The 12,897-nt window shown below is 54.8% G+C and overlaps 1 protein-coding gene across 5 annotated transcripts in view; it reads left to right on the top strand.

Annotated features, from left to right (window-relative positions):
* CAPN15 (calpain 15) overlaps window positions 1–12,897 on the top strand; it is a 71,281-nt gene that overhangs the window by 39,306 nt on the left and 19,078 nt on the right. Inside the window, exon 1 of one of the 5 annotated variants that reach the window (XM_077317140.1) lies at window positions 9,143–9,332. The exons of the other annotated variants lie outside the window; for them this stretch is intronic. Within the exon in view, the coding sequence (XP_077173255.1) occupies window positions 9,172–9,332 (161 nt within the window). The 5' untranslated portion in view covers window positions 9,143–9,171. Of the gene's footprint in view, window positions 1–9,142; window positions 9,333–12,897 lie in introns of those variants that run through there. 5 annotated transcript variants of the gene reach the window in all.

Here is a 12,897-nt window from a genome sequence, read left to right as displayed (position 1 = left end):
CGGCTCTCCTTAAATCCAGGGGAGGTTCCTGGAGGCATCCCCTTGAAAAAACCCACATTTCTGCAGAATTTTTGTCTCTTTGAGCTCCTTCAGTGAAACACAAGCGACACGAAAACACCTTTTTAGTTTTCTCAGCCTTCTGAGGCCCTCAGCAGATTTCAGCTCTTCAGCGAGAGAGGCTCCAGAGACGAGAGACCCATCGGGAAGGGAAAGCTCCCCACAATAGGGTTGAAGCAGCGGGCGTTTTAGTGGAGCACAGGAGATAAGGGGGGGGGGGCTGCTAATGGTTTTCTGTGCTCCTGCCGAAAGGCGCAAGGAGAACAACGGGGAGGGGAGCCAATCTGAGTAGGACGAGACGCGTCTGGTTTAATTCACAGGGCAACAGGCGCTCCATTCTGGGCTCAGATAAAAACCTTCCCCGCCAACCAGTGCAAAATGGCACACACGATGCCGTTGAAGTCTGGTTGTCAGTCAGAAAGGCCTTTGATGGCGGCACGTCCGTGGCTTGGAGGCAGGGTGGCTTCGGGGCCCTTCTCATCCTTGGACCATGAGATCAAATTGCCCCCAGTCGGGGGCTGTTTCACCCATAGGCTGACTCCAGTGCCCATGGCTTGCAAACCCCGAGCGCCTGCAGTAAGGAGGCAACAAGGTCACCCTAGCTAACAGCGCCCATCTGCCCAGCGCAGCGTTAAGTCCCTCGCTGGCAGGAGGACGCTGGCTCTCCTTCCTCCACGGCGGCATGTGGGCTCATCTCTGCCCTCCTGCCCCCGAGCACGTGCGCAGGCTTGTGCCAAGAAGGCAAAGAGAGGGTTTTGTTTGCAAGGCACTCTTCCCGGGGCCCGGTTCCCGTGGGCCTCCAGTCTTTACGGCCACCGCATTGCTGACCTTGTCTCAGTTCCAGGGACGCAGGGAGGAGGGAGGGACGGGAGTTGACACGGTTAATGGTCGTGGGAGAGAATCAGGACTGGTTGAGCGGCCAAGGAGACCTCGATGGCGGGTGGGGAGTGCAGAGGGGAGCTGAGGGGCAGTTAGGCCCCTGGGAAGGCCAAGGAGGGAGGGAGGGAGGGAGGGAGGGAGGGAGGGAGGGAGGGAGGAAGGAAGGAAGGAAGGAAGGAAGCTGACCAGTCCTCGGAAGGAAGGAAGGAAGGAAGGAAGGAAGGAAGGAAGGAAGGAAGGAAGGAAGGAAGGAAGGAAGGAAGGAGAAAAGGGAGAGAGAAGGAAGGAAGGAAATGAAATTTTGTCCATCAGGGGCTGTCAGTTACCAGAATCTGGGAGCTTCTTAACGTGGAATGCCAAGGTAGCAATCTGCAGGTGGCTCTCCAGGTGTCTGTGGACTACAATTCCCATGAGCCCCTGTCAGTGCTGGGAATTGTAGTCCATGGGCATCTGGAGAGCTACAGGCAGAGAGGTTTATTGAGGCAAAAGGGCCTTTCAGAGATGCATCACACGAAGGGAAATAAGTGAGCAGTTGCCAAGAATCCAGGGGTGCACGGATTTATCAGGCTCAAGGGAGTCGCACCCAGGGCTATGGTGGGGTGGCTTTCACGGAACGCGATGGGCGCATGTCTTGCACATAAGCACATTGAGCATGGAAGGCCGGAGCGCCATGGCCGGCAGTTCCCCGGCGATGTCTGCAAAGGAGCCGCGAGTGATGTGAGCAGACAGCTTCACTGACCCGTTCCCCCCCCCTCTTCCCCTTTCCTCTCGACTTTATTTACCCAGCGGTCCAGATTGCTGTGCAAATCCCCTCAGTCTCCCTCAGTCCCTGTCCACACTTGCCTGTCTGATTTATCCAGGGCTCAAGATTGATTCCTTGGTTTTACCCGGTGCTACAGATAGCCAGGCCAGAGAGGAGTCAGTGGAGAGGGTTTTCTGAGAGCCAGCTTGGGGTGTCGGATAGCGACGGCCTCTAAACTGGAGAACTGGGTTTGATCCATCACATGCCGCCTGTGAGTGACCTTGGGCCAGTCCCAGATCTCTCAGAGCTCTCCCAGCCCCACTTATCTCACCAGGTGTCTGTTGTGGGCTGAAGAAGGGAAGGCGATTGTATGCAGCTTTGAGCCACACGAGGCCTGCTGGGTGACCTTGGGCCAGTCCCAGCTCTCTCAGAGCTCTGTCTCGCCTACGTTGCAGCGTACCTGTTGGGGGAAAAGGAAGGGAAGGAGATGGTAAGCCGCTTTGAGACTCCTTCAGGTAGTGAAAAGTGGAGCACAAAGGCCCAGCTGCTCTTTTCTTTTTCTCAAGGATCCGGCATGGGGGTGGGGGTGGGGGGGTCTCCGGTCCCCACTTCAAGGTGGGAAGCTCAACTGGCTGGCAAATGGATATGGGAGATCCCCGGGGGGGTAGCAGCACTTTGAATCAGGCCGTCCTGATGGGCTTCTCTCTAACATACGCCGGCTGATGGCTTTGCGGCCGCGTTTTGTGCCGTTTGAAGTTTCCGGACGGCCTTCAGCGGCAGCCACTGCTTCTCTCTCTCCTTGAGCAGCCAGCTGCCCCTGAATACTGAGCAGCCGAAAGCGCTCCCCCCCCCTGCAGTGAAAAAAGGAATCTGCAAAACGTGCCCAGGCCCAGCTCCGATCTGCGGTTGGGCAAAGCGAGGATAAGAATCGGCCTGGCAGAACCTTCCATTTGGCCGTAAAGTGGAGGGGAGGGGGAGTGCGAGACCTCCATAAACTTAATGTCCCGCTGACATTTTTCGGCACTGTGAAGGAATATGGGCAGGGGGGGGGGGAAGCATTGCCAGCTCTGGACTGCGAAATACCTGGAGTTTGGGGGGAGGGACTTGAGCCTTGGGAGGGCAGGAGGGAGGGACCTCAAGGGGGTATAATCCAGCAGCCAGGGAAATGGATCTGGAGTGCAGAGGTGAGCAGACTGTGGCTCTGCAGATGTCCACAGACTACCATTCCCATGAGCCCCTGCCAGTCTCCCCCCCCCTTTTTTCTTGGCCCTCGGGGGTCAAAGTGGAATTTCCTCCCAGGCCAAACCAGCTTGGGGATCCTGGAGGTTTTCCACCTTCCTCTAGAAGGCCTAGAAGCAAGGGTCCCCGAGAGAGTGAGAGGTGGAAGGTCTTTATGAACCCCTTGCAGTGAGGGGCGGCATATGAAATAAAGGGTAGATCCAGGCCGCTCAGCTTCCAGCTGCCGGCCAGAGCGCTCTGAAGGATGCCCTCAAACAGGCAGGGGCACTGAAGCAGTTCAGCCTCCCGCTCCTTGAAGCCCCTCTCTCTCCTTCTCCCTTTAATGGCCACGATAAACCATATGCCAGGAAGAGTTAACCAAAACGAGTAAGAGTCAGGGAGGCCGCTCGGAAGCATTCAGAAGACCGGCTGTGGGGAGGGGAGCAATCGGAAGCAGCCACTTTGGTTACGGGAGAGTTTCAGTTGCCGGGGCCTTTTTGGAGCTGCCCCGGAGATTGTGGCCGTCTCCGCACCCTCGCCTTCATGCCAGGCGTTGAGACGCATCTAGATTTGGTGGAGTTGGCAGCCTTCAGATTTGTGCTCAGGAGTCTGAGCCGTGGCCAGTCGATGCGTATATTGGCCTATGGGTGTCGTAGCCCCATCGGTAAGGTTAGCTGCACTGGGTTTTGGGCATGGGCTACAATTTGCTGGCAGGTGCTGGCAGGGGCTCATGGGAATTGTAGTCCATGGACATCTGGAGAGCCTCAGTTTGGCCACCCCTACCCTACACAACGCCGCGCATGACGCATAGTTGGTCTTGAACACCCGTGCTGATTGAACACCTGCCTTACCCGTGCAGTGCTTGACTTCCCAAACCTTCCAGCGGTGGAATCCACCTCCTTAAAATGTGCATGTTTCTCCGGCTAGCAGCCCCTCCCCACCTCTCTGCCACCTCCAGCGCCGGTTGCCCGGCGGAGCTAAACAGCCCCGCAAAGCCTCTGACAGGAGCTGGCAATTAAGGGCACCGTTGCTGCTTTCTTTCCTCCCCGGGGACGCCGCGTTCCCTCCCTGCTCGTGACAGGTGAGCCGGGCCTGCTTTTGCCGTGACGACGGATTCTCTTCTCTCTTTGCCCCCCCTCCCTGCCATTTTTGCTAATCGCTTAATGACAGCGGCTGCCAAAGGAGCGTTGAGCGTTCCCATTTCCCGTTGCGGGGCCTGGCCGGCTGCGAGGAGCCGTTTCCTGCCGCCCGGCGGGCGGTGGGATGAAACCCACACCCGTACACGCATCCCTGGTTTTGCCAGCGCGTGTAACAGCTGCCTGCCGCCTACTCCCCGCCATCCCGTGGGGGGTGGAGGAGGCTGCCAGTTAGGCTGCAGCGTGGCAGTGGGCCACGGCTCTCCGCGCACCCCCTCCCTCCGGCACCAGCTAATTTTGTGCTCCGTTGCGCTTGTCCACAAGCCCTGAGAAATCCTGGGGGGAGAGGGGAGGCGCGGGCAGTGAGGAAAGGGGGGTTGCGTGAGGTTAATGAGGAACTCGGAGGAGTGAGGCTCCTTCTGGATCCTTCCTGGGGATTCGGGGGGTGGGTCCCTCCCACCCAAGCAGGCGGTTCGTGGTTCTCCTGTCCTGAACTGGGGGGTCGCCTCTGTCAAAAGGCGGGGAATATTGGTGAGGACCCTAGTCTTGCCAGCAGCATTCTGAGCCTTTGGTTGCACTAGCTGGGCTAAGCCCGGATTTTACGTTCCAGGAGCCAGTTTGCCTGCGGACACTGGCTTTTTGTTCAGTGGAAAGTCTCGAGCCTGGCTGCCAAATCCTGCTGGGGGACTCTGGGTCTGCTTCAGAAGGGCTTTGCTGCCCCACGTCGAGTGGCCGCTGTCAGAAATCGCCATCCTTCCGCATGTGAGAAGGAGAGTCGGTTCTTATACCCCGCTTTCCACTGCCCCAAGGAGTCTCAAAGCGGCTTACAATCCCCTTCCCTTCCTCTCCCCACAACAGGCACCCCAGGAGGCAAATGCTGCCGTGCGTGTGTGCGTTTTAAAGTTCCGTGTGCCGGTTTCTCGCTTTCCAACCTGGCCTCCCTTGCCCCGAGCCCTGGGGGATTTGGCACACTCTGCGCATAAACATGCGCTGGCAGCATACCCCTCTCTGGTCAAAGGCTGGCTCAGAAGAGCCTGTTCTCGGCATCAGGATCCCATGACAAAAGACAGCCTGTTATCCTCTGGTACGGCGTTTTGAAACAAATCCCCGGGAGACTACTGCCTGCAGAGCGTCACGCTACAGCGAGCCAGCCTCGTGCAGGAATGAGAGTGCCAGAGACGGCGCTCGGAGACCCAGGTTCGGAAGCTCGCTCGGTAACTTTGGGCCAGGCGTGCTTGCTCCGCCCAACCTCGCAGGGTCGTTGTGAGGGCTAACCGGAAGCGAGGAGAACGGTGCACGTCCCCGTAGAGGAGAAAGGGGCGGCGTAATTGAAGTAAATAAAGCCTCAAGAGGCAGTGAGGGTGGGGGAATTCTTCCAGGCCAGCCTGACTGGGGGTTTTGGGCTTTTGGGGCATGGAATTGGGGTCACTGTTGGTGGGCAGGGAGTGGTGACTTGACTGCAATCGGCAGGGGGTTGGACTAGATGGCCCTGATTTTATGAACCTGGCGGGCATGGGATTGCCTTTCTGGGCCTAGCTTACATTGGGTAGAAAGCAAACCATCTAGGTCACCCTGAGCTCCTTAGAGAAACACCGTAAGTGGGACAGAGCTGGTAACTCCAAATCCTGTTTGCTCTCAGCTAGTGTGTATGTGTGTGTGTGGGGTGTGTGTGTGTGTGTAAGCTGTTGGGGAGAATTTCTGTACTGGTTTGCCCTGAGTAACGCTGACCAGGCTGGTATAAGGAGATCACAGGAGAGCCAGCTTGGTGTAGTGCTTCAAAGCAGCGTCTCCTAAACAGGGGAACTGAGTTTCCCACTCCTCCAGCTGGGTGACCTTGCAGCCGCTCCAGTTCTCTCAGAGCTCTCTCAGCCCCACCTGCCTCCCAAGATGCTTGTTGTGGGGAGAGGAAGGGATTGTAAGTCACTTTGTGTCTCCTTTGGGTCGTGACAAGAGGGGTATAACAACCAACTTCTAATTGGGGGAAACCGGGTTTGATTCCCCCACTCCTCCTCCACATGCAGCCAGCGGGGTAACCTTGGGCTAGTCACAGTTCTGTCAGAGCTCTCTCGGCTCCACCTGCCTCCCAGGGTGACTGTTGTGAGGAGAGGAAGGGAAGGCGATTGGAAGTCGCTTTGAGAGTCCTTTAGGTAACGAAAAGCAGGGTCTAAAAACCAACTCTTCTTTTTCTTCTTCTTCTTCTAAAGGAGCCCCAGGGGTGGGTTACTGGCTCCCCCAGTTCCCTTGCAACTGCCGTCCCCTCCCAGGCTGAATCGAGTCCCTCCTCCCGTTTTGGGAGCAGCGCAGCCTTTTAAGCAATTCAGAGAGGACCCCAGAGGGCCAGGGAGCCGGCAAATTCTCATCTAGCCGCAGATGCAAAGTGTGGAAAATCGGCAAATGGAAGCAGATGGGTGGTCCCTCTTCAGGGGAGGGAGGGAAAAAAAACACACACAGCTTTAGTCCAGACAGAGAGAAGGTGATTAGCATTTCCTGTGCCTTGCCTGTGATAATGTTCTGCGCCCACCCGTTACGGTAGCTGCGCCCAGCGGGTGCCATGCTCTTGATGTTCGTCAGATGCCGTTTGATCCCTTCGGAGGCTGCATGTGCTTGTCTTTCCTCCTCCTAGCCTCAAAGGCAGGTGAGGACACCGCATTTCCTGCGGTGGGAATTGGGCACCGATATTCTGTTTTTCCTTGTTGCAATCTCCCCCCCCCCCCCCAGCTACAGCTCTTAAATCATTGGAAGTGTCTTCTAATTTTCATCAGAGTTGCCGGCAAGACCCTCCAGGTTCCACTAGACATGTCTTTGAATCTGCCTGGGTCCCGAAGCAATTGGGTTTGGTTTGGCAAACTTTAATGCCTTCCCCCAGTTGTTTCGAAGCCTAGCATAAGGACTAGAAACTTTGGTCCTCAAATGTGGGATTTGGCAGGATGCACTGCCCCGTTTCAGACTGCACGTGGTGGACGTCCGTTTTGAATCCTCCTGCACGTATTTTTTAAAAATCCTTCCTACAGGTAGAAAGCGAGCCCTGCAGGGAGAAACCTGCACTAGCTTTCTAGTGGCAGGGGAGGCTTCCTTTATACACAGGGAATGGTCCAAGCAAGGCACAGCCCTCTGCCGGCAGTCCTACACAACTCTGATCCAGTCTCACTCTGCCCCTGTACTTGACAGTGCTGGAGATTCACCCTTGGAAGGTCTTCATGCAAAGTGCATGCACTCAACTCCTGACCTGCAGGGACTTACCTACGGGAGTGGGCCATACCCATGGCTCGCGCACTTCTATCCCCTGCACCACTTCCCCCCGGTTCTGTTTCTTCCCTCCCGTTGCCAGGGTGACTCAGTGTGGCAATTCGGCCACACGCCGGCAAGGGGGCGAGCGGGAGGGCGGCTGGGGAGGCCGTTGATTGCCGTCACCCACGGCCCTGGGAGCCTTTGGCCTTTGCGACAAAAAGAGGAAACCTTCCGACAAAGGTTTTGCGTTGGCCGTGCCGCTTGTCGGCAAAGTTGCCACCGAGGCCTCCACTTAGCAGCCGCCATCATGCAAGCGTTCGGCACTCTCCGCCCCCCCGCTGGGCGCTCTGGAATTACGTTCGCCAGTGGCTCAGCCTCCCACCTTCCCACTCCAATTATCTCCCTCCTGCAAAGCACTGAGGTGCAGGATTCCGGAGCATTCGTGCAAAGGCAGCTGGCGCCTCTGCCGGTAACCCCGTTCCGTTCCCACGGGCGGCGGAGCCTTCCAAGCGGAAGCCACTCCGACGAGGAGCAGAAACCCGTAGGTGGCTTTCTCTCTGTGTGTCTTGAAACAGCGGCAGATGTTCCGTTTAGCGCCGGACGGCAGGCTCCTGGCATCTCAAGGCCGGGCAGCCTCCCAACAAAGACCGTGGCGGTGGCTTGCGTGCGAAAGGTCCGCGGTTGGTCCCTGCCAGATGCTGGCGAGGGTTGCGGAAGAGTAGAAGCCTCGCTGCGCATGTGTGGCAGACGGGGCCTGGCGCAGATGGTGCGCCACCCCTTCTTGGGGAGGACTTGTTTGTTGGTTTGTTTGTTTGTTTTTTGTTTACTGTTGCAAACTCAAGGGGCTGAATCCCTGAGTCGTGAGCCAGGTTGTCTGGGCCTTGAAAAAGTCACTGCTGTTTCGGCTGCCTTTGACAACGTCGGGATAAGGGCGCCTCTCCCGTCAAGCTCTTTTGCCCACCACAGTGTGGGCTGTGCTGGCCCTTCCGGGGGGTGTTCCGTACCATTTCTGTACCATCAGCATTACAAGAGGTGATGGAGATCAGTTCGTTGGGGTGGGCCACCTCTGCAGAAGCTTGACGTACATTGGGTGGCCTTTCCCAGGGTGATGAGGTATCTTGAATGGGCTCCGTCCCTTACAAAACTGTCATACACTCCGCTGAAGCCTGCTTTATACAGGCAAATAAATGCAGAGTGGTCGATAGATCACATCGTGTAAGACTGCAGATTTGTGCATTGGACCGTTCCCTATGTCAAAAGAAAGCCTCCCTTCCAATAGAAAGCTAGTGCATGTTCCTCCCTGCAGAGCTAGCTTTCTACTTGCGGGAAGGATCCTCCCCCCCCTTCCCCGTTTGCAGGGGGATTTAAAACTGACAGTCAACACATGCAGTCTGAAATGGGGCGGTTCATCCTGCCAAACCCCGCACCAGAGGACCAGACTTGTGAAAGCAGATGTGAAGCTCTTTGAATCTTTCGGAGCGGACCATGTAAATGCCAAGCGCGCTCTGAACGGGTCCCTGCCATCCCCAAAAGCTTGTGGAACATCAAGTCTGAGGTCTTGATGAAGACGCAATTGAGCCCAGCGGATCCATCCCTGCAGGAGCACACGCCGTGTTTCAAGGGTGATAACAGGATGAGTTTAGAACCAAATTGCTGGATAACGCAATTTCAACGGGCTTTCGCAGCTGGCTATTCTGGTGCAGAACAGGAAAATCTTCTAAAATGCATTGGAGGTGCATGGTCCAACATGCGCAGAATTGAGAGATCCAAAGATCAGGATCCCAAGAGCACCTTGGCTTGGCTTCAGCGAGTGCCCCAAAGCAGACCTGCCCCTGGGAATCAGGGCAACTCGTGTGGCTTTTCAAGGCAGGTCCAGGGAGATGGGTGACATCACAATGTGGCCTGCTCCTGATGTCCTGGCTCAGCCCCTGTGCTCAAGCGACCGCACCAGTCAAGAAACAGGCTCCCCCGAGCCCTGATGCTCAACCTGCACATCATGAAGAGCTACGGTCAAGGGGGTGCGCAGAATTTAGCGATCGATTGCAGGCTGGCCGGTGCAGGAAAGCAAAGAGGTGATTTCATCTGAAGGGGCGATAGAGGACAAAACGGGGCAAGTGGGTTTTGCAGAGCAGCTTCTTGGTATTTTTTCCTTGCTCGACATCCCTTGAAAGAGCCCTAGGTCAGTGCTTTGCATGCTGAAGATCTCACATTCAGTCCCTGGCATCTCCAGTTAAGAGGACCAGGCAGTAAATGATGGGAACTCCTCAGTCAGAGACCCTTACTAGACTATTGGTCTGATTTGAGACCATTGGATACTTACCGTGAAGGGTCCTTCTCTGAGAAGGGGAGACATCTTGTCCTCCCTTGTCATCAGCCAGCAACTCAAGCAAGCAAAGAACTTATGCTGGCTTCCTTCCTGATTTGTTCCCCACTTACATCTTGTATGTTTACATTGAGGTTATATGCTATCTGTACTATCCAGTTGTACAGTGGAGGTTAGATTAACTGCTCTCAGATTTGCCAGAACTCATGATGGGTGATTCGGTCAGTAGCAGAGATTGAATTGAATAGTGGGAATCATTCTCTCAAGATGTCCTCCTTTCCTCAAAGGAGAAGGACCCTTTATGGATAGTAACCACTAGAGCAGTTTATCACCTCCCCTCTTCAGAAACACACTCCCAGGGAAGGGCGGCCAATAAATCCAAATAATACAAGATAATAACAATAACAATAATAGTCCTACATATGTACAGTGTGCAAATAAGCCATATTTTCATATCTTTTTCTGCTTCAAGAAGCCATGGGAAGGGAGAAGAGCTATTTAGGGTGTATTCAGACCGTGCCACTGACTTTACTTCTTCATAGAGTTTTCAAGACAAGAGAGGTGGATTTCCCATTGCCTGTCTCCACGTCACAGCCCTTGTATTCCTTGGAGGTCTCCCATCCAGATACTAACCCGGGTCAGCCCTGCTTAGCTTCCACAGTCTGTCGAGATTGGGTGAACCTGGCCTATCCAGGTCACCACTGCCCACAGTGGACCATGCCAAGGCCCTTCGTCTTCTGCAGACATTGTCCGGGATCTGGTACCTTTGAGGACTAGAAACTCAGTTTTTCATGAAAGCTGGATTTCTTAGACTACTTTCTTCCACGTGGACAGAGCACAATGCCATATACTAGATTGGTTTTGATTTCCGAGAACAGCCTTATCTTTTTTATGGGATACCTGGCTTGCGCTGAAATCCGTTCCAGAGGGGGCCCGCCTTCCATCTGGGTATCCAAGACCGTCTTCCATTTCTCAGCCGGAGCGCAGGAGTTTACTTGGCCTGCCGCCCGAAGGCATGTTTTTCTAGCCCAAAGCCGAGGGAGAAAGTTGGAACAGACGCTCCGGTTACAGACGGGACGTCCTGTAAGGTTTCGAGCTTCCTGCTCTCCCTTCCCAGGCAAAACAGTAAATTAAATATAAATGTTCCCTTTGGGAACCCAGCCGGTAAACAAGCATGCCGGTATTTTTAGCGTCTTTCAGAACTTGCAGATCTGTTCGAAGGCAGCTTTATTTTTGGAGGGGGGGGTGCAAAATGTAGCAGTTGAGACAGGAAGCAAATTGAAAAATCTAACGTGGAGAAGATATTCGGTTCGAAGCGAGGTTGATAGGTCTTACCTAGTCAGGGTGGGTGGGGCTGCCTAGTGGTGCGGGAAGCTTTGAAGTTGCCCGGGGCTCTCCCTGGGCCAAGGTAAGGGCTTTCCTTCAACTTCAAAGGTAGAGTGAGAGCAGGTGAGCATATTTGGATCTCTTTGCCAAAGTGACGAAGCAACAGCAGCCTGTATCATTTTGCTAAGGTTTGTGGATGCAGGAGTAGTCAACCTGTGGTCCTCCAGATGTCCATGGACTACAATTCCCATGAGCCCCTGCCAGCAGGGGCTCATGGGAATTGTAGTCCATGAACATCTGGAGGACCACAGGTTGACTACACCTGGCTTAATGAACCTTCCTCCCCCAGTCACCCTTTAGTGTTTTAATTTCTGAGCTGTTCTAGTTGAGCGTGGATCGGGGGGGGGCAGGGTGTGTGTGTGTGTGTGCTCCACTGCTCACAAAGAGCTTTTGCACACGTGCGAAAAAGTGCTGCATGCTAGTGGGCTCTTTTTGCACTGGAGTGGATGGGAGGCCATAGTGGGAATCTTGAACAGGCAACGGATCGACCTCTCCAGCCAGCATTTTCAACAGGAGCATCTCAGTCTGTGGGGCTTCTTTGAGAGTCTTCCCAACTTCACCCAACAGGCAAGTTTCTAGCTCTCATGGTCTCTGGTGTGTGTGTGGGGGGGAGATACCCAATGCCGTCGGCCCAACGAGGCGACCCTTGCCGCCCAGAGCCCAAATTCGCAGCGTCTCTCCGGCTTCCACAATTTATCAAGGGGTGACTCACGCTTTTGCCCATTTGCAGCGGGCAATCTTTCCGGAATACGAATGTTGTCGAACAAATGCGACGCCATCCGCTAGCTGCTAGCTTCCATCTGCCATGTCAATGGGAATGCTATGCAAATTATGTTAATTACACGCCGCGGAAAACGTGCGTATCGGCTCTGCAGGCTGGCTGGCCTGATAGGACTTCGTTCGTTCTCTCTCTCTCTCTTGGTGGCTTGTTGACCCCAATTGGATACCTGTCTGGTCTGGGAATCCTTGAGCAATGAATTTTGGCCGTTTGGGTCATGGCAGGCAGTAGGTCTTCTCCCTGGGATTTCTTCTGCCTCGTTCTCTTTTTTTTTTCTTGTGTTTCTGGGCATCTCCTCACCCTGCTGCTTAAACATTGGCACTCACTGCCCTCTGGCTTTCCAAGGCGGCAGAACCGTGAGCGTGAAGGGCCAAAAATGCCGTCCGCTTACTTGGCGTTGCCACCGGAGTACCATTCAAGATCAGACCGATCCAGCCGTCTTTGCCTCAGCAGCTGCCTGTCTGCTCCCGGGAAATGAATGATTCGGCCGTGGGAGCAATATACTTCCTCCCTTGCGCGTCCCCAGAGAGGGGCTTCCTTTGGACGTGGTTTCAGACGTTCACTGCTTCAGTGGAGCTGCAATTTGGAGAAGGCAGTCAGAACACTCTTTTCTCCACCGGGACTTCCTTTATCTGTTGATCACCTTTTTATTCCACCCTTCCTCCAAGGAGAATTCGTGGTGACATAGATAGTTCTCCCCTCCCCAAATGAGAGAGGGATCGTGGCTCCTGTTCAGGGATCCAGCTGCTATCAGGCCAAGGAATAGTGACCGAACGTGATTAGAACCCACATCTTCCGCGGTCCTCTTCCAGCGGGGATGTCCTTCAGTCCTGTTTTTTAGCTTCTGCCTTTCCCGCTTGCTGTGCAATGCCCGATCCGATTCTGCTGTCCAGGAGGAAACGCAACAGGGATGTTTCAGGAAGGTAGTACTCAGTTTTCTAAAATTGGATGAAGCCTCGCCTCAGCCGGTTGACGGAAAAAAGCATTCGGGGTGCCTGCGGGTTCCAGGAAGTCATCCCACCTTCAGGCACGCGGCTCTGAAAACACTAGGTGCTGTTTTGGTGTTATTCTTAGGTTCTTGTTTTCTGAGTTCCTGCAGCAGGAAATATAAGAGGGAGGTCACAGGAAGAGCGGTTTGCTTTTAATTCCT

The sequence above is a fragment of the Paroedura picta genome, chromosome 17 (assembly GCF_049243985.1).
Source record: "Paroedura picta isolate Pp20150507F chromosome 17, Ppicta_v3.0, whole genome shotgun sequence".
Classification (NCBI taxonomy): Eukaryota; Metazoa; Chordata; class Lepidosauria; order Squamata; family Gekkonidae; genus Paroedura; species Paroedura picta.
Note: the sequence above shows the minus strand (reverse complement) of the source record. Positions and strands in the feature narration are given on the sequence as shown.